Raw genomic sequence first — 21,572 nt, 5'->3', positions numbered from 1 at the left:
CTGCTCAAACAACTCTGGCAACTGGGCCTTTGTAGCAGTTTTGCTGAAATTTTTTCTTAACCTGAGAGAGTGGAAACCACTGGAGAATGTATTACCTGCATAGGACAGGAGTTGGAGAAACAGAAATCAGTCTGATTGGTTTGGTTTTACAGAGTTGGAGCCTGGGCTAGCATAGTGACCATCGAGTTGTAAATGCAGAAAGAATATCCACCTCACTGTAGGTAATTCTAGTCTCAAAACAGCACTGTCTTGCCAATTTATACTGTTGAGATCCTTGCTGTCCTTGCTGTGATCCAGGTTTCTCTGTTTCAGTTGACACCTGGATTCATCAGATCCTGCAGTGAGCTTGTTCAGTTTGCAACACCTGCAAGAAATTGAATTCCACAGAAGAGCAGAAGTTTCCTGCTGGTGTGGGAAGCTTACCAGCTCACAGTGGGTCTGTGTATGAGTGATAGGGAGTAGGTGGTACTACATGCCACTGTAGGATTGCATGGAGCTGGAGAGTAAAACTGTTGGCAGCAACAGGATTTAAGTCAAAATTGTCTTAGAACCATAACCTTATGTGAGTCCTTTCTTCAGCATGGGGATTTCTAAAGAGGTGCTCATTTCTTCCACTTTCTTGCTTAGGTCTTCCAAGGTTCACAGCATGCTGTCAGACCTTTTCCTTTCAGAGTTTTTAATCTTTTTAAGTTGTTAGAGGCAGAGTCTAGGAATAAATGTAAATTGCAATTCAGTAACTAAGAACAAATCAAGAGTGACATTCGGTAATGAAATTCTATGATTGTGTTGTTGTAAAATGGAAGAACTTGAAGAAAAATGTAATTGCAAATATTTAAAGGCGATTCTTTAAGTAATCTGTGGAAGAGCTAAATGAACTAAGGAGACTTATCATACCTGAAGTGGTAAAAAAGCTTTTGTTTCTCTTCTCTGCCATTGACTTGTTTGTGGTGAGAACTGTTGACCCTTAGTGGTTTATATTTCTTTGTAAATTGGGTGGGTGATTATTTCAGAAAAAACAAGAGAGCTTCAGAACTTGTAGTGTAGACTGAATGTTTATAAAAATACTTACCAGCTTGTAGGGATTGGTAAGCACAGAATTACCCTTACCCAGTCTAGAGATTAGTGGTAAATTGGCTGATCTCTTAAATGTGTTGCCTTCAAAGGTCAAAACTAGCTGCATGGGAGGGATGTCCCTTCTACTTGCTTTAGCATGGTATCTGTGAATACAGTACAACCACTAATGGTTTTCTTATTTGATTGGACTGATTGGAAGGACTGTGTAATAATGAGGAACATTTTCTTTCCAGAAGAAAGTTATAGATTGTATGGAGTGTATTAATTAGGGAGCATACTAAGTAAGTATCTTAATTAGTTAACATGTTTTTGTGACTAGGTGGAAGCTTCTGCATCCAGATCAGGTACAAAATAATACTGCAGTGTTATATCTGTATTGTCATTACAGTATGGGCATGGAGCAGGTGTATAGCTATTGCAGTATAGTTTAAACCCTCTAAAGTCAGAAAGAGGAGGCAGTGAGTTTGCTTACAGAGGTGTAGGAAAAATGGAATTCCTCATTCTCTACCTTTGATTTGTGTATGGTTCTATGTCAGCGTCTGTCAAAACTAAGAAATTTTGGGTTATAGCTTTTGGTCTAGAACAGCTTGTTTAGGGGACTGAAGGTGTTAGTGGAGGAAAATACTGTACTCACAAGGACAATTGAACTGTTGTATACTGTATGTCCAAGTACAAGCTTTTCTCTGACACATTAAAAACCCCCACAAAACAACAGACTCTCCTAAATGACAGGAATTGATATTATCTCTGCAAGCTTTAGAGTCAGTTTTAATGCAATTTTTTTCCCAAAATACCACAGCTAAATCCCTTCTTTTAAGAAGGATACATTTGTTTCCAAAATAAGTGCTTCCAATTCATAAATTGAATGCTGTTTTGACGAGGAAGGCCTTAGACTGCAGCAATAAACTGAGGGGATCTTTCCAGTCCCCAGAATTTAGGCTTTTCTAAATATATTTTGGAAAAATTGGAAAGGAGAGAGAGTTGGATAGAATTTATTAAAAGTTTCTGACAGTGTAGACATTCTTTTAGGTATCTTTTCTGTTATTGGAGACAGATATGAAGGATCTGTGTCTTCATTACAAACTGAAACTCACTTCTCCACTTTGCTTCAGCACTTTGCTTAAGTAAAAAACGGCATCTCCTGGTGTCAGAAGGTATTATTTGGTAGCAGAGAGAGATGAGGTGCATTATGTTAGGCATTTTAAAGATATTTAGTAGGTTTTGATATTACAGGAAACAAATCTGATTAATCTCAGATGGGAGGAGAACCTGTTATGGGTTGCTTGAAACCTTCCTTGGGATTTCTTTCTGCTTTTGGAAAGACCTTTTCAGTCAGGCTTTTTCTTTTTTTTTTTTTGAGGTATATCCTTAACTTTTTTTCTTCATCTGCTATTCAGAATGAACAGAAACAGCACATGTAACACATGGGAAAGACTGAGTGTTAAGAGAGTGGAGTTAGGTTACAGTAAGGTTAGTTTACATATATTTAGCAATTCTGGGTTAATAGTTGGACTTGACTTTACAGGTTTTTTACAGCCTTAATGATTTTATGATTCTGTTCTTGTTCTGTAACACTGAATTAGAATGGGATTGTTTAGTGTTTATGACTTTCTGCATTTGAGTTGGGGAAGGGATTCCAGAACTTGTTATTTCTAAGGCTCTCAGTGTCGGTAGGCTCTGGATAGATGATATAGGACAGACACCTGCCACAAGTGGGTGTTCTCTCAGTTGAGGATGCTTTAGACATCTAAAACTCTGTCAGTCATGCTTACTTGACCCAGGAATGTTCTGAGATCACCTTGTGGAACTACTGTACAAAAGTCCTAATGAGATATAAGAGCCCTCACCTAAACCATATAGGAACTAAAATATCATATCTGGATTATAAACACATGTCTGCTTTTGAAGTGTGATCTGTGCTGAGCAGTGGGTTTAGGTAAAGGTTTCATCATAAGGGCTTGCTAAATCTACAGCTCCCGGTTTCGAAAATACTTTTTTTTTCTGAATACAGTGGCATAGTGATGTTCTAGAGAGATCAGTTTTGTCTCTGCTCTGTGTGATTTCCTTGGTACTGCTGAGCTATGGAAGTGTGTCTTGGTGGGAAGCCTTTCTGGTCAAGTTTTTGTGGAGAAGCAGGGTGAGGTCATATTAAACACATAGGGTTGAATGTTAGCACTTGTTAATTTGGTTTGAAAAAACTAATAAGCAGGACAGGAAGCGAGAGAATTTGAACTTAAAACACCCAGCACAGAACTACTGGAGAAATCTGTTTCTGTGGACACTAGAGTCGAAAATAGCTTGGTAATACTAGATACCAAAGAGGCTTTTACATGGCAGTGACGTTTTGGAGGAATTGTGACAACTTAATGTTCAGACTAATAAACTGTGGCTGTCAGGTGATAAGCGATATAGGAAAAATTCCTGTGCAGCTTCAAAGGGGAGGTTCAGTTTGGTGTTAATAAATTGGTGGTTCTCTAAAATTTCAGTGCTTAGCTGCCTTTCAGAGGTTAAGTTCTGGTTCAAATAAAATTGCATTTGAAGTGTGATACTTCGTCTAGCATACAGCTGCCACAAGCAGCCACTTTTCAGAAGAGGAATTTAACTTCAGTGACTGCCTCTGTCTTTGGCAAAACCCCCAGGAATTGCCAATTGCTCCAAAATACTTGTATATTTCAATAAAGTTTTGTTTTTCAGCGAAGGTTTGAAAAAAGAAGTTGGAAAAAAGAATGTTTATCACCCAGTTTCTGGAAATTTTGTTGTTTATAGTTGGGTTATAAATAGATACATAAAGTTAAATTAATATAGCAGCAAGCTTTTGAGATATAGAGTAGTATTTCATTAACGTTAATTCTGCTTCTGTTAATTATTCCTTAATTCTGACACAGTCTTGGCAGAATGTATATTTGAAGTATGATGAGTTTTGAAAGTTTTAGAGATTTGGTTGTGATGGAGTTTAGTGAGGGAATGTATAACTTGTTATTGCAGTAATCTGCTATTTAGTTTTGGGATATCTCCCTTCTGAGCTTTAAGCTTGCTTTAACATGGCAATTAGGGTGAAACACATTTAATTCCTTGCAAGTAAACTGTAAGTAATTATTAAACACTTTATAATGATTTAATGCAAATATTATGCAGTGTCTTGTGGGTGACAGATATTGGGAGGACAAATGAAATAGGAATGCACTGATTTGAGAGCAGGAGTGAGTCCAGGCTTGTAGAAAAATTCAGTGATGTCTGTGAGAACAACAACTGAATTGTGCAGAGCAAGTAGCAGGATGTAATATCATCAAAATATGAGGAAAGGTTTGTGTGATAGAAGGCTTGCCTGTTTCTCCCAGCTGACTGAACTGAATTCATTATAGCCTGCTTGCTGAGTGACTGTTCATTTGGGAAACGTTAGCAGCTCCATGGATGGGTGGATGAATAAATTTGTATAACAAAGTTCTGAGAGCTGGAGACTTTCAGGGTAGCCGACAGATCTCTGAGGAAAAATCTGGGTAATATATCTGGAAGTTCCCAGACCCTGCTAACTCCTGTTGGAAATGTGGTGGGAGCTGGTGTATGTTTTATGCTAGTGAAATTTGATTTAGATTTTATTTTTTGTAGTGCTGCAGGCACGATGACCAACCACTTATATGCTGGTATGCCTGTTAGAAAAAGTATTCCACATCCCGGATCTGTCTGAATACTGAAACACTTTTTTCCTGCTTTGTTTTACTTATGTATTTCAGAGACCTGATGTTTTTTGGGGGGATTTTGCTAAAGGTAAAAAGCCACTGAAGTTACAATGGCAGCCTGTGGCAGCTGAGGCCACAGAGTAAGGATTTTTTGCGTAGTTACCCACATTGTACATGGGATTACCTGTACATTAACTGTGTTGTCACGTTTGGGAACTTCTCATAGCCACACAATTCTTAGACAAATTCTGTGAAATATATACAGGAAGTCAGTTTGAAAGATGCACCTTTTGTGCCTCATTCCTGCTCTTTTGATCTGTTTGGTCAGAAATGGATTTGATAGGTCATGAGCTTCCATGAGTAGCAAGGCAGTGCACCAGCTGTCTCCAGGCACAGTGAAAAGCTTCACCTTTTATAAATTTATTTAATATTACTGAGGTTAATCTGTGTTAAAAGTGCCTGATGTTTGCTAAATCAAGATATATAAAACATCTGAAAATATTTTTGATGTCCTTGCAGTCGTGGAGTTTTTAGGCTTACATTCAGAAACGACATTTTTTCTGTGAAAGCACTTGCATTGTTTCAACTAAAAGTACAGTTGTTTGTAACATGCAAACTGGACATGAGATACTGCTTTGCAGTAGTTACTAATCTGCTAATGAATGAGTCTTGTAGGGATTGGAAGGGATTTGTGTAGGCTGCAAATGGAATATAATAAGTTTCAAAAATGTAAGCAATTTTAAATACTGCTTGGATGTGAATTAAAATGTTCAGAAGCCACACACAGTTTCTTGAAATCTTGATCCTTTTTAGCCATCCATGTGAGTATGTTTGTCCAGAGAGTGTTTGTCCATGCTAAATTATACTAAATCAGGTTTCTGAGAGACAGCTGTCGTCCTGAGTATCTTACTGTGTGAATAGGCTCTGCTGTGCTGGAGGTTAGTGTCTCAGGAACTTTCTAAGGGTGTAGATGCACATCTTCTGATTTCACAGGTAATAGCAGTAGTCATCTCTGCCTCTTTCTTCTGTCTTTAGTACAGTTTAATGCTCTGTCTGTTTTCTGTGGTTTTCACAGGTTCATGTGGTGGCTTCTACCTTTTGGGTCAAAATAATCCTTTTTAGCAGAGACCAGCTGCTTTGCATTTTAAGCTTGCCTGCTGTTCTTTGGGAGTGAAAAGCAGGAGGAGTGGCTGGGCCAACTGATGAATAATCATGCATTTACCCACTCAGTTCTATCATGTGCTACTTTGAGCTGTTTTTGAGAGAAACTTGAGGCTCTGACTTTGAGGGGTATGGTGTAACTGGTGAGGTTTATTCCCAGGTGATTACAGTTCACATTGCAAAAATTCCTTTTGTACTTTGTCTGAATACTGTGATGATCGGTGTCTAATGTTATAGGTGTACCATGTTCCATTTTGGAGAATTTTGTCTTGCAGAGGAAGAACAAAGACAGCTGGAACTGAGTAAAAGAATAGGTCTTGTTGAAGAGCAGGGTTTACATCTGTTTTTACTGTGTGATATTCCAACTCATGAGTCTTTATATCATAGAATCAAACAACACCAAATATTTTGCAATAACCTAAAAAATTGTTCCTCAGGCTCTGGTAAAATGGTTGTTATATGATGAGAAAGTTCACAGTATTGGATAAGCTTGAATTTTCCTTTCCTAGTTTATATTATGGGTAATTCAAAGGACTGTATAGCTGTCTCTTTGCTGTGTCTGCAATGTCATGGGCATCCCCTGAAAATGTCAATGAATGGATTAACTTGTTATTTGTCAAGGTATTTCTGTATGATCTGAGTGTCTGCTTTCTGTCTATTTGTGAGGTCAGTTCATTGTCCACAGGCAACAGTGAGTGTAACCTGCTTTTCTGTTTTGGGATCAGAATGATCCTATAACCGCAAAGAAAAGAGGGTTCATCTCAGCTGTGTGCAGTTTTGTGTGCCAAACTGTGAAAAAGGTCACTTGGTTTGTTCAGCCTGGAGAAGAGGAGGCTGAGGGAAGACCTTGCGTGGTCTGTAGCTTCCTCATGAGGGGAAGCAGAGCGGCAGGCACTGATCTCTTCTCTGAGGTGACCAGTGACAGGACTCGAGGGAATGGCCTGAAGCTGAGTCAGGGGAGGTTTAGGTTGAATATTAGAAGAAGGTTTTTCACACTGAGGGTGTCTGGGCATTGGAACAGGCTCCCCAGGAAAGTGGTCACAGCACCAAGCCTGACAGAGTTCAGGAAGTGTTTGGACAATGCTCCTGGGTACAGGGTGTGATTGTTTGGGCTGTTCTGTGCAATGATAGGAGTTGGACATGATGAGCCTTGTGGGTCCCTTTCAACTTAGCACAATCTATGATTTTAAAAGAAAAAAAAAATTACCTCTTAACCATTACCCAACATCTCTGTAGTCTTTTTTCCCCTTATTTTTCTTTGCATTCATGAATCAGTTCTTTGGGAAAAAAATTACCCGTACGCATTAGTATCTTCTGTGTTGCTGCTTTCAGTGCATTATAGTGAATAACTATTATTTTATCAGCCCACTTGGCAATAATGACCATTAACCTGATTGTTAACTGATGGGTCTCAGATGCTGAATGCACGCTTGTTCCAAAATGGCAGAATCTGCCTCTCCTTTTTACTGCAATAAAGCTGTTTCCGTTGCTGTGTTGCTGGGAGACTGCAGCTAATTTTTATGGTGCATATCAGTAGTAGTGATTCAAATTATACATTTCATTGAATAGCTCTTCTTTTGTTTGTAAACTGCCTTCTGTAAGGGGAGAGAAATTTTGTTCTGGGGAGAACAGTATCCAGACCAGAGAATATGACTGAATCTGAAACAAAACCTCAGACTGTTCTGTTGATAACATCTTTGTACTTCCAAAGTCACTTCAGGGGTGATGGTGACCTGGCTACATTTACAGCAGTCTGATAGTCAAGTCTAACACAGGTACTCAGAAGAATTCCAGGTGAGACAAACACATCTCCTCAAACTGCTGTTTTTCTTTTTCAGAATCCATGGTGCAAAACTTCAGCATGTGGCGTGACTTTAAAGCAAAACAACAAAATAGACTGAGAGATTATGAATTGGAAAACTGTGTCGTTTTGGTTCACAACACAGATAACGGTGGCAATTTGGGGCTGTGTAGAAAATGCGGTCCTTTTTAAAATGATTGTTGCACAGCTTGCATGTGGATCAGGATGTGCATGCAATTTCATTGGCAAAAAGTGGGTGTAATTGGGCATGCACCTAAATGGAAAAAGACATGTGTAAGGTGGAATCCGACTAATAAGTAAAAAAATCCTCTGCTTGCTGAATGTGTACTCCTTTTCTGGCTGAAGGAGATGGTAGTCCATTTTGTGCTGTTCACAGTCTGCTTAGGTTTGTAGCAGTGTCTTGTTTTTAATCTTGCTAAAATGGGGTGTGTGTGTGTGTGTCTGAAGCCTGCTTGCTTAAACACGCGAGTCATGTCAGCTGCAATGCGGCAGTGCTCGGTGCTAATGAGGTGAGCAGCCAGAGCACCCGTCTGCTTATGTTTGCTCATCTCTGTGCAATTATGGCTGTGGGGATTGGAAGAAGGGATTTGTATTGGATGTGGCTCTGTTTTGGCCTTTCCAGAATATGGTTCTGTGTTCTCCTGAGGACTGGGCAGCACATTTCAACTTCCATTTTGGGAGTTAGGTGGTTGCTTCATTATGTTTAATGCTAGGTCTAAAATACATCCCGGTTGGGAGAAGGAAAAAAAAAAAGGGAAGTACAGAGTGGGGAAACTCCCCCTTCTTCTCTCCCCCCTCCATCCCAATTCTCCCCCAATTAATTCTAATGCACCTTGTAATGAAATATATAGCTTGGCAATCAGTGCCTTCATGCAGAGTAGATATAAGTCTGTATTTGTAATGTAGCATCTTTGGAATACAGTAATCAGGTAATAAAATGTGGTTAGATCTCACAAGTTACAGGTGGCCTTTGGTAGGCACAAGATGCAGATGCACTGTGATTTCTCAGCTCACTTTTTTTGTTTTTTATTTTTTTAACCCTTAAGGTGCTGACAGCAGCGTGAGCTGAGTATTTTTTAGCTGAAGTCATAAGTTTTTGCTTTGAACATAAGGCAAATAAAGTAAATATCAAACCTTGTTTGTCTTTCCCTGTCTTCAGATGCCAGACTGTCTCCACTGAGCTTGATGCCTTCCTGTCCAGTCCTGTCGTATGCCTATTCCTGCAGCTCGTCTTTCAATGTTTCCTTTTCAGAGAATTAGCCTGTAAAACTATGGGTCGTGATTAAGTAATATATTGATCTTGGTGGCAAAGCTGGCTTTCCTTCTGGGTCCTGCCTTTGTCACAGGGTGCTTCCCTGTTAGCTGATAAAATTATTTCTGACTACTTAATTTAATACAAATCAGATTGTTGAAATGGCCTGTTAAAAATACTGCTGGTTTTTTGTGTTTTTTTAAGGATCCTGTCTAGTCTCTGTTAATTTGGCAATATATTGTGTAACGTGGTGCCACAAACAGAGGGATCAATACAGCTGGGACTGGGAAAGGTATGAACTGCATCCTGTAGGCAAGAACCAGCGCTGGGAGGCAGGAACCTCCTGAGCTGTTGATACAGCTGATGTGAGTGTAGTGTACAGCTTACACTGTAGAAAAGGTGGAGTGTCAACCTGTAAACAAGTGTCCGTCACCCTGGGAAGGAGCCCAAGACTGTGTGCCCTAATTAAGTCTGGTTTTTGCTTGGTCCTAGTTTTAAGTGAGTTAAGAGTGACATGGGTGAAACAGCACAGCTGACAAGATGCGTGCTAGGGAGAGTTGTGCTGTTTTAACACTCAGTGCTGAAGTCTGGTATCTCTCTGATCACAGATAGTGCAGTATTGCTGTGCCTGTTTACCTTCTCTTGGAGACCTTATGACTTAAGACTGGGATGTTTTCTCTCTTCCTTCTTTAGGTCTCCGGGTGAAAGGGGAGCTCATTACTGCTTACCCACAAGTAGTGGTTGTGCGTGTGCCAACACCTTGGGTCCAGAGTGACAGCGACATCACAGTCCTTCGCCACCTAGAGAAGATGGGCTGTCGATTGATGAATCGTCCTCAAGCCATCCTCAACTGTGTCAACAAGTTCTGGACATTTCAAGAACTTGCTGGCCATGGTGTGCCTCTTCCAGACACTTTTTCATATGGTAAGGCTGTTGGATCAAAAGGGTAGCATAGTTGCCTAGACAACTTGTGCTTTTGCAGTGCAAAAGATGTAAGTTTTGGAAATCCATAGAAATTTAAGCAGCATGAGTCCAGTTCCACAGCTAAGTGTTGAGTAACCAAAAAGGAAATTAAAGTTGTGATACCCAGATTCTGGTTTTGTCCTTGTTGATTGGCTTTTGATGCTTTGAAAAGAGTATTTGAACTGTACCTCAGCCTTCCAAGCAACTGACTTTGGCTGTTAGTGCTATAATACTTTCTGTTCTTTTCCAATTGCCCAAAACAACAGACAAGAGCTTGGGGTACTAATGTCATAAGTACTACAGAAAACTAGACTTTGGTACAACGTGAAAGTAGATTAAACTCCTATATGAATAAAAGTGTCTGCAAATACATCAGTTTTTGTGAAAGGACAAGAGTAGCAAGGAGTATGAGCCCTTGTGTTCATCTTTTAACAATAGTTTAGGCTTTGTTTCCCACCAAGACAGTTAATTATTGTTCATCGTTCCTGCCTCTGGAATCTCTGGTATCTCTGTTTCCTGACAGAGTGCTAGATTAGAGGAACCATTTGTCTGAGCTACCCCAATGCTATTTCTGCTTTTAATTACAGTCTGTTAAAGAACTGTAGATACCTCTCAACCGTCTGTTCCTTCTGGGAATACCAGCGCTTTCCTCCCTTTTGTGTGATTGCATCAATAGGCTTTTGTAATGGGAATGTGACAAAATGAAAAAAAAAAATTGACAAAACCGTGGCTTTCTATCAATTACCGTGAAAACACATTTGAGAAGAAACATACTCTTTCTTTATACATGTGGTTGTTTTAACTTTTTGAGAAAGGAATGAGTTTTTAATTTTTGGGTGGAAGGGGAGACCAGGAATGATGCTTAATAGTTGCAGAACATACCTCTTTGGTCATTACTCCTTCCCACTTCTGTTAGTGTCTGCCTCTGGAATTTGACAGAAGCATGACTTTATTTTTTTCTCTTCTTTTTTCTTTTTGTTTTTTTTAAACTCCAAGTATCAAGTTATCAGTGAGAGAGCTGACTTTGCCAAGTAAAGCAGTGTGCTGGCTGACATGTTACTCCATGACATGCATTAAACTCCATGGCAGGGTTGTGATGGCTGCTGCTGGCTTTGTGACTTTGTGTCTTGGCTTGACTTCTGCACTTTACTGCATGATGTGTTAGAGGGGGCTCATCCCTTTGTCTGCTGACTTTTCTTGTCTGTATTTCTTGTGCTGTGGTCAGCCTTCTTTGAATTGAACTCAAGTAACCTTGAAGTATCAACCACAATTGTGTGAATGGCCATTAAAAGCTACTCTCTAAGGTCCTTACAGATGCAGTGAGATTAAAAGGTTGAAGTACTACTTCAGGATGTAGGCAGAATGAGGTACAGGAGACTTAAGCCTTGAGAAGGGGGGAGGTGGACTGACAAGGTCTGGGTTGCTGCTGCTCTGTGCATTATGCCTTGTCATTGTGTTCCATGTTGCTTTCCTGGTTAGTAGTTTGGATGGAACTGTTACTAGTGCTATGTGTCTTCTGTTTTCCTGTTAGACATTTGAAAAGACAGAAGTTGATAAAGTAGAAGTGATAAACTGGAACAAGATGGTAGAATTGGGGCATTTGGATTTGGAAGATTAGAGTGAGTCTTTTGGGATTGTGATCAAGCGGCCTTTGTCAATTTGTGTCTTCAATTCAAAAGGAAGTAGGTCTTAGTATCCCACACATCACAAACACCTTCAAAGTCTGATCGTGCTCCATGACCAAGGTCCTCCTTAACTGATGATTTCTCTGCATTATCTAAGCTGTAAGGGTGGGAGGAATGTATGGCAAGTACATCCCAAATTTGGCCACAGCAGACTGGTGGCACATAATGTTGTTGGTTTTCTTTTTGCCAGGTGGTCATGAGAATTTTTCCAAAATGATTGATGAGGCGGAAGTGCTGGAGTTCCCTATGGTGGTGAAGAACACGCGGGGTCATCGAGGTGGGTGTGAGGTCAGGGGTGAGGGCAAGGAGTATTCTGAGCAGCACTCCAACATTTTGTCTCATCAAGGAGTGATAGTTAAGAAGATGTGTTAGGTATTGGACTTCTTTCCAATTCATCTAAATTCTACCACTCTTGAGTGCTGAATGTTGCATAGGCCGCAGCACTGGGAAACAGTTTTAGTAGAACCCAGTCTTGCAAAGGCAGGGGGCAAAGCATTCAGAATTATGGTGCATTGGTGACTTCTATGAGGAAAGCTTTGAACTGGAATAATGGGAGGTCTGGCCTTCGTGAAGTTGAAAGAAGCCTACATGGATTTTAGGGGTGTTTTTAAATAGGCCTAAGAAATGAAATCTCAGTTCATTCAGTGACTTCTTTCCTACTCGACTTTGTCTATAATTAGGATTCTGATTTAATTAAAATCTTATGTATGTATTATTTGCAAAACTGAATTTCCGTTTTTCAGAAAAATACCTCTGACAGAGCTGGTGGTATTACCTCAGGTTCAGATTAAATTGCTCTGTTACCAGTCTTATGTTTTAAATGTTGAATATAAAACAAATATCAACCTAATTTAGTGTTAAATAGTGGTTACTAAAGGAAGCCATGTTTAAATCAATTTCAGAGGTTATTTGCACAGGAAGTTGCTCTGTTTCTAATATACTTTAAAACAAATTTTATAAATACTTGTTCTATAAAGAGACTAAAAATAAAGTTAAGGCACAAAACCAGGAGTTACTTCAAACAAAATCATAACTAGAGGCTATCACTTCTTTCTTTCTGTCCATCAGTTTGCTCTCACTCGCTGCTGCTCTGATGCTTCTCTTCTGCTGGCATGAGTGCTTCTGTAGCCATGTAGTAAATGGATCAGGAACTGATGCCAAATGGATCTAGATGGGTTATTTTTACTCAGATTAATTCCTTACATGACTTAGCACTTACTCGCGCAAAGGCTTGTGTTGATGTAATGGAAGAGAGCAAAATGCTGGGGATGAGGAAGACCTGCTGCTGTTAGCAGCAATACCTGTTAGTGTGGCTTTAAAGTGTGGGTGGAGCTCTAAAGCCGAGGTGGAATTTGATGTTGCAGCAAGCTCAGTTTGACAGCTGTGGAATATCTGAGACAGTGGATTTGACTTAACACCGCCTCTAGTGAAGACCTACTAGATAATTTTATAGTTTCAGCTATTGATTTTCTTCTCCCTTTTTTAGCCAGGATTCCTGTAAATCTGTTTACAAGGTTTGCTTTAGAGCACTTTAAATTCCAGGCATTTTAATGCAAATTTATGCAAAGTACATAGCTTTTCACATTAAGAGAGTTGGGGAAACTTTTTCAAATTAATTGAAGAGCAGCCATTTGCAAATTATATTTAAAATAAATAGGCAAATGTGGTCATAGGTACTGGCTGATGAATAAAAGTCATTCTGTTGTAGACCAATTTTCTGCGCAGTTTGCTGCTGCAGTAAATGAGCCAATCCTGGTTTTACCAAGATGTCATGATGCTGGATAAGAACTAAGTAGTTTGTCTCCAAGGCATCATTCTTCCTTTTCCATTTCAGGAATACAGCAGGATTATTAATTGCCTGTAGAAGAGTTAAAGTTTGGAGTGGGAGAAAGGACATGGAAGTTTTCTCTTTTTGTGAATTTTAAGCTTACGTTCTCATGTCTCTGTAATGAGAAAGTCCATGATCCGCAAGCAGTGTTCTGTGTTATGGAGACCTTAAATTCTGTCTAAACAGAGACTGCTCTAGTAGGGCATAGAAACACTTGGTGGAATTCTTTGCGCATTATTTATCCTAGTCCTGCTACTGCTGCATTTCTGTTCTCTTACTTAAGGAGGGCAGTTTATCAATTTATGTTTGTACTCTGTTAGCACCATAACAGAATTGAATGACAGTTCTGCTTCAAGAGAAAGAGTGCAGCCTTATTGCAAAACATAATGTGACATAGAGCCCTTAAGAAAGGAGAAAAGAAGCTGGGAAATGTAGGCAAAGATGGAAAGGGATGCAGTCTTGTGAGACTGGAAATTGGATAGGAAGTAGTTCAGGGGTGACTTTAACCAGTGTGAATACAACTGAAAAAGAACAGAGAAGTCTTTGGTGTGCCCTAAAACTAAAAGGAAATGAAATTACTTATTTTAGGTTAAAAAATCCAAGTCCTAGAGATGTTTGCTTGCAGAAAATATAGTGATTTGTCAAGAGGGTTTTTTTTCAGTTGAAGGATAATCCATCCATTTTATGTCTTGTGGAATCTTCTGCTAAATTATCTTGGATACTGTGGAGTGGAACGTTTTCCTCTGAATGTAGTTGTTCCACTGCAGACCTCATTCTGGAGTTTTGAGCCCTTTTAAGTATTGGGAAGAGCAGCTCTCAGGAACTTCCTAACAGAGAAGTGTGTGGTTCTGCAGTGGCGCACCAGAGACTTCAGAGTTCTTACTTGCCCAGTGTTCAGCAGTTTCATGTTGTTGGTTCCTGTGTGTCAAAGCTGTAGGCTGTGGGTCCTGTCCTCTCGGATGAACAAAATTGTTATTAATTACATGTTGGCTGCTCTTTAAGTATTTCTTCCTTTTTTTCCTCTCACTAAGGACTTGTACCGAAAGAAGTTGAAACTGCAAGACCATCTCCTTTATCTAAAGATTTTTTCTTTTTCCTCACTTCTTTCTTTTTTTTTTTTTTAAACTCATGTCTCCTCAGCTCTGTCAGTACTTGAACACTTAAAAGCACTGAATCAGTGGAACACTGTTGTCCATGGAAGAATTTGTAAATGGATATAAGCTACAGATGGGGCCTCTGAGAATGGGCAGTGTGCCGGTCAGAGGTTTTACTTTCATGTGCTGAATCATTGATGCAGCTCAGATGGGTAGCTGCTTTCAACACCCCGATGTTCTTTCCTCCATACAGGTAAAGCTGTGTTCCTGGCACGAGACAAGCACCATTTGGCAGACCTAAGCCATTTGATCCGTCACGATGCCCCTTACTTATTTCAAAAATACGTTAAGGAGTCCCATGGCAAGGATGTGCGCGTCATCGTAGTGGGAGGCCGTGTGGTGGGCACCATGCTCCGCTGCTCAACAGATGGGAGGATGCAGAGTAACTGCTCACTTGGTAGGAAAAGCATTGCTCATAGTTTTGATCAGAATACTTCAACCCAGTTGAAAAATCACAAAGCTGACTGAAATAAGCTGCGGGTGTTATTTTTGTTAATTGTGCTTACTGCTGGGGGTTTAAAGGGGAAACACAAGAATGAGGATTAAGTAAGAAGCATGTTGAGCAAACACAGAAGAAGAGATGATCTTTGCTCAAAGTGTTTGGTAGATGGGATGATGACAAGCCAGGGAAAGTTCTAGAACACAAATGGAGCTACTGATATGGTAATGGCAGTTTGATGCTAATGCCACGTTATCATTTGTTTCATCCTGTTGAGAGGATCAGAAAATGAAGGAAGACAAAAGCAACACTTAAGGGAGGTGGAGGAGTTAGTAATTTGGCAAGAGAGTAGAAGAAAATGTTAAGTGAGGAAGCCGTTGAAGGCAATAAACAATTGGATTGCACTGTGCATTTTCTGTGCTGCCTTAAGTCTGTCAGGTTCCTCCCTGCTACCTCTTCCCACAAAGACCATATCTGGGCGAAAGAGCAGGTTACTGCATTGATTGTAGCATGCTCAGAGCTGAGATTCTGCATAGGTTTTGGTGTTGGACTTGAGGGTTTCTGAAGGAAGGAAAGATGCTTGAGCAGGGATGGGATAAAATGTGTTCATGTATAGTGCAGTTTTGGTTAGTCAAAATGCCTAAGAGATTTCAGTTTCTACTTCATGCAGAGGAAATATAGTCTGAAAGGCTTTTCTGCTATTTTTTTTGTTGTTTCTTATTATTTGGGTTATTTTTCAATTTAAGTATTGTGATAGATGAAGCTTGAGCCAGTTAATACTTGGTTGGTGGACTGTGAGCCTGATGAGCTGAGGTTCAGACACAAAAGTTCCCTAATTCTTGCTTTAGAGACAGTAACCTGTGATGGGAAGTTGAGAGTTATGTGAGCAGATGCTAATGTCTTAATCCCCATTCCCCTCAATCATATCTACAGTTAGAGTTGTAGTCTTATCAAGAGCTCTAGGTTTAATTTTGCTGAAATATTTCTTGTGATCTCATACAAACACGTAAGGAAAGCCTCTACATTAGAAGGAACAAGGGTGGTTTGTTCGTTCATTTTTTTTAATATCCTGGGATCATAAAAATGTGTATTTTTTGTTGACTAAAAAGCCATCGCTTAACTGTTTTAAACAAGTCATAATCTTTTGAAATCCTGGTGTGGCATCAAGTTCATTAGTAGTCACTGTGGAAAGGAGTCGCTTTCTGAGTCATCAGCAGTGTGCTTGCAGGCTGACTTTGAAGCTTCCCAGTCAAAAAGCACTGCCCGGTTGAGAAGGATGTCAATCACTTGTGACCTGAGTGCAGACAGCAAGTTCTTTTCACTTTTTCCAGGTGGCGTAGGAATGATGTGCTCGCTGAGCGAACAAGGCAAGCAGTTGGCAGTCCAAGTGTCAAACATCCTGGGCATGGATGTGTGCGGCATTGACCTGCTGATGAAGGACGACGGCTCATTCTACGTCTGCGAGGCCAATGCAAATGTAGGTTTCATTGCCTTTGACAAGGCTTGTAATTTAGACGTAGCTGGTATCATAGCGGACTATGCCGCTTCCCTGCTGGCCCCCGGCCGCTTGACGCGGCGCATGTCCTTGCTCTCCGTGGTGTCCACGGCCAGCGAGACTAGCGAGCCAGAGCTGGGCCCTCCAGCTGGGGCCGCTGTCGACAACATGAGTGCTAGCTCCAGCTCTGTCGACAGCGACCCTGAGACCACGGAGAGAGAGTTGCTCACCAAGCTCCCGGGGGCTCTCTTCAACATGAACCAGCTACTAGCCAATGAGATCAAGCTCCTTGTGGAGTGATGCCACGTGTAAATAGGTGACCAACAGAACTCTCTCTTGTACATTTTTTTTTTAAACCAACTTGCAATGCTGTTTATCAGAAACACTCAGAGGAATGAGGAAAGTGGGGTGGGTATGTCAGTCGAGAGAGCAAAAGTGAAAGGCACACGTGCTGTGATTGCTGTCCCTACTCATTTGCAGAACATTAAATTGTCTTAATTCTTCATCAGTTTTACAGTGGAGATGCTCAGTTCGTAACCAAGCAGCAATTTTATTTGGATGCTGCTTTGGTCCCAGATATATTGCAGTTCATGTGTCTTCACAGGCAAGCATTGAAGCGTGATTCACACTTGAAGATTTTCAGAAAGTTGTCTGGCAGCTCTCTAGAAACTTCTGTGAATTACTGCACCAGTTAAGTCTCTTCTACCTCTGTAAGGCTTGATCCTGTAAATTGCTGAGTGCCTCAAATTCTTTATGTGAGTTGAAGGTGTTAAACACCAAGTATTTCAAAATTTCTGGACGCCTGCTGTTCCTACTCCTATAGATGGGAGCTGTAAGTTCAGGATCCTTTTAAAGTCATCACTTTCTGACCTTACAGGATACGGCCTTTCAAATGATAAGGCTGAGAGAAGTGTCAGTTGACTTAATGTGAACTTTCTGTAAAAATCTGTAAATTGTATCATCTTGGTTTTAAGTGGCAGCTTTTGTGTCTAAATTCCTTTATAAAGCTTTTAAAGGAGGATACTTCTGTTTTTCTCATTTCAAATCCTGATTTTGGAAGGTATATAGGGGAATTGGTCATATCTATTTGTGGGCAGAAGTGGCACGTTTTTAACTATTTTTTGCATGGTTGGAGGAGATAAACAGCACTGTAATGTTTGGTATACAAAATGATGTTTAATCTAAAAATGTGAAAAAGAATTACACTAGTTTAAAGCAAACGTGCAACTTGTATTTGTTAGTGTTTTAGTCTTTCTGAGAGAGATCTGCAATGTTAATGTTCCTTTTTCTTTAATACATGCTAGTCCAACACTCCCTTCTCTATGCCTGCATCTTTAACAGTGGCCAAAGTGAAAACACCGCAGACTGTTTGTTAAGAAAACACTGAGTTATAGCCTGTACATTGGTGGGGGGTTGTTTGTTTGTTTTGTTTGCTTTTTTTTGGAGGGAGGAATGTGGTAAGGTGTGGAGGAGGGAGGAGCTGGTTAAAAGTGATTAGTCATCCAGAGGAATTTTAGAATAAAGCTGCAGTTCATACAATACTTACCAGGCTTACTTTTTCCCCACTGAACATAAAAAACCGATGTTGGCATAAATCCAAAGAGTATAACTGGGGAGAAATATTCAGTTCTTAGCTTTGGAAAACGTGGCAGATTTGAAAAAGGAAAAAAAAAAAAAGAAAAAAAAAAAAGAAGGAAAAAAAAAAAAAAAAAAAGCTAAGCCACAGTTTAAAAAAAGAAAAAAAAAAAAAACAACCTAGGTCCACAAACAATTAAGGGATTGATCCTAGGTCCTTACATGTGTGTGGTGTGAGTGCGCACACTCCTGTGTGTTTGTGTGTGCACAATTGTTTTGCTTTATTTTTTTGAGGGTGTTGGCTGTTTAGCTCCTAATTTTTTTCTAGACTTCCTGATTTTCCTTAATCCTTCTGGCTGTGCATTTTGTCATTAGCCTTGAGCTGGTTTGGAAAACAGATAACCAAAACAGATACTGAGTCCATTTTTCAGTCCCTGTCTTCCTCCTCCTTTTCCTCCTCCTTCTCCCTTTTCATTCCCCTCTTATTCTTGGGGTTCATAAAGCCCTGGAACTATATATATATATAAATATATATATAAAGATAAGCCTCTTTTTTAAAAACAAAGTAAAACGTTTACAATTGAAAAATCATCTTGTGAAACTAGGTTTGTTTGGAGGGGGGTTGTGTGTGTGCAATGCTGCTGTTTTCTGGATACTTTAATGGAGCATGTCCCATGTACCCTCTGAGGTTCTGCACTGCCCACCTCTGTGGCCCTTCCTCACCTCTCTGCTGCTCTGCTGTTTTACCTTCACTTGGACCTTAAACACAACTCACGGACACTATGCAGAGAGTCTTCAAGAGGCAATAAACAGAACAGTATTAACCTACTTTATGGAGGTTTGATCATGCTTCTTTGTACAGTTTGGTTTTTTTATTTTAAAAGGAATGTAATAAAATGGCTTTTTTTTTTTTTGTAGAATTAAATATTATTATTAAAATCAAGTGAAAGGTTGACTGTTGGTGTTAAGCAGGAGGGTGGACCAGCTGGTCCAGCAAAAAAATGATCTTCAGCAGTAAAGATATTTTTAAAGGTATTTTCTTCTTATTGAGCCTTCAAGTGCACAGGTTATACCTGAAGAATATAAAGGTCTTCAACTTCTGTGAAGAGTTACAGAATGACAGAACATGAAAGTAACCTAATTCTCTAGTCACTGAGCAGTAAACTGTCTCTTGCAAGAGCTCTACTTCCCTTGCTTGTTTATCCAAGGGGAATTTGGGGTGGAGGGTGGCTCTTTTTTTGTTGTTGTTGTTTTTCCTTTTTTTGTCTATTCCTTTTTACTGGTAGGTGCCTGCATTCCTTGACAGGCTGATAGGATCAGTCCTTCCCTTTCTAGCTGTGACATACGTTAAGCACATGTGGAATAACAGCAGGGAGTAAACAGGTGCTAGTTGGTATACAAAGGCCTTCGTGTTTCTATCACAGGAAACATCTTTTAGATGAAAGTTAACAGAGTATTCTGGATTGTTTTTTTGAGTCCCCATAGTATCTTTTAGCTTACAGGAACCTTACATTTTTAGCACCCTTTCAGAATGTCTAGGTTACACCTCACAGTTGTAAAATTCGTGAAGTAAACATAAGATTTTTTTAAAAAACATCAAGTGGGTTGAGAGAATTGCAGTTTGACTCCCTTCTGATAAGTTGCTCCTCTGGTTGGTGCTTCCATTAGTAGTTTGGAGATAAGTCTATGCATAGTGTTCACAAAGGGAGACAGGATTTGAAACATCATGTATGTGTGTTTGGATATCCAGTATTGATGCTGCGTGAAAACCTTGCCTGAGGGTTCATTTGTACAAATGGGCACACTTGTCTCATGGATTTATTCTCTACTTACCCATTGCTCCTGAAACAGTGAAATACAAAGAATGGCCTGGGGATGCAAGGCGGGTATCTTGTTTTTACTCAAAGGGAAAACACCAACAAAGCTAGTCCGTGGTAACCAGGCAGTGTTTCCCATTGAAGGTGAACTCCACAGATGTCAGCTTTATACACTTTATTTTCTTCAGTTCAGTGTGCTGAAAATCACATGCTAAACTTCCATACAGTTGCACTAACACTACCTCCTTGTGTGGGTTTGGAAGCATGTGCTGAAAAAATGGTCAACATAGTGGTGGATTACAGTGGTGCCAATACAGCTGATGGTAATACAACTATTTTTGTATATTTTAATGTTTGAAAGAGCCAGTTAGAAACTCGCTTGCAAGAATAAGTTTTTTAAACTACATCTGATGAAATTTTGTTCTCTGTAACGTTGGAGATTTTATTCTGTTCAGCATACTGTGTTTGTAATTGATGTCTTGCTGTCAATGTATGGATTGTATCTTAATCCTTCTATGTAATGCTTTAATGTGTTTTATAAAATCTTTTATTGTAATGTTACAACACCTTCTCTGTAACACAGTGTCAATGCTTGATGTTTACATTGACTGTTACATTTTTTGTTCTGAGCTGACTTTCTCCCACTTCGTGTGCTATCTTTGCTGTGTGATATTTACTCGGGAAATAACCTCTGGAACATCTGGGTATGTCAGACGCAAAGGAGATACTTCTTCAGATGTTATACCGGACTGCACAATCCAGCAAATGAAACCAGTGACACTCGCTAAATTCCCTCATTGCAAAAACCTGTCAGTTAAATACATAAGGGACCATAAGGGCTTAGAGAGACTTTGAAAACAGATCGTACAGTATCTTTCTCATGGCTCACTCTTTTTGAGAAGGTTTATGGGCTTTATGGCTGGTGTGAGACACACGACCCACTCCTGTTCTCTCTATGGAATAGTAGGTGCTCGGACAGGTAACTTCTGTTGCTACTGCCTTTTTTAATTTTTAATTTTTTCACTGTTTTAGGAATTGTTTTAAACTGAACACTGCAGTATTTGTAACCAGATGTTTGCTGCCTTTTCCTTTGTTTTATTTCTTTAAATCTTTCTTAACCTTTGAGGGTGACTTTTGGAGCATTCTGATGGTGGATCTGCTGTTGGAAGTCTCCAGGCCTCCCATGTTTCTAATTTGAGTTGAAAAGCTTTTGTTTTGTTTATTTGTTTAAAACGGTGACACAAATTAACTGTGCGGATTTTGGGTGGGATTTGTTGTTGTGCTATTTTGGGTGACTTATTCTCCCTTTTTTTACAGAAATGTGTTCTAACAGTTCACACTTTGTTACTGTTCTTTGCAAAACTTTTCAGGAGCCAAAAAAGTCAAACAATCCAGAGAAAACCCCTTCTCCCCTTTCCGATGGCACGAGTGAGAACTTATGAAAAATCCTTGCGAATGTTCCTTCCTAAACTTTTCCCCCCAGTAATGCAAGCGGGTAAAATGGTAAATGCAGCAGTTTGGTGACATCCAAAACCGACCTATTGTCAGGTAAATTGACACTTTTCTGCTCTTACTCTAACCTTCCTAAGTTTGCTAACTTGTCTGCCTTCCTTTCTTCCCATCAGTTCAT

The 21,572-nt window shown here is 39.8% G+C and overlaps 1 protein-coding gene across 2 annotated transcripts in view; it reads left to right on the top strand.

Annotated features, from left to right (window-relative positions):
• RIMKLB (ribosomal modification protein rimK like family member B) overlaps nt 1–19,011 on the top strand; it is a 41,120-nt gene extending 22,109 nt beyond the window's left edge. For both annotated transcript variants that reach the window (XM_041460636.1, XM_041460635.1), the window contains exons 4-7: nt 9,680–9,910; nt 11,825–11,911; nt 14,810–15,013; nt 16,387–19,011. In XM_041460636.1, the coding sequence (XP_041316570.1) occupies nt 9,680–9,910; nt 11,825–11,911; nt 14,810–15,013; nt 16,387–16,850 (986 nt within the window). In that variant the 3' untranslated portion in view covers nt 16,851–19,011. The remainder of the gene's footprint in view (nt 1–9,679; nt 9,911–11,824; nt 11,912–14,809; nt 15,014–16,386) is intronic.
• The last annotated feature ends 2,561 nt before the right edge of the window (nt 19,012–21,572 follow it).

Source organism: Pyrgilauda ruficollis, unplaced genomic scaffold (assembly GCF_017590135.1).
Source record: "Pyrgilauda ruficollis isolate IOZ18807 unplaced genomic scaffold, ASM1759013v1 scaffold146, whole genome shotgun sequence".
Lineage (NCBI taxonomy): Eukaryota > Metazoa > Chordata > Aves > Passeriformes > Passeridae > Pyrgilauda > Pyrgilauda ruficollis.
Note: the sequence above shows the minus strand (reverse complement) of the source record. Positions and strands in the feature narration are given on the sequence as shown.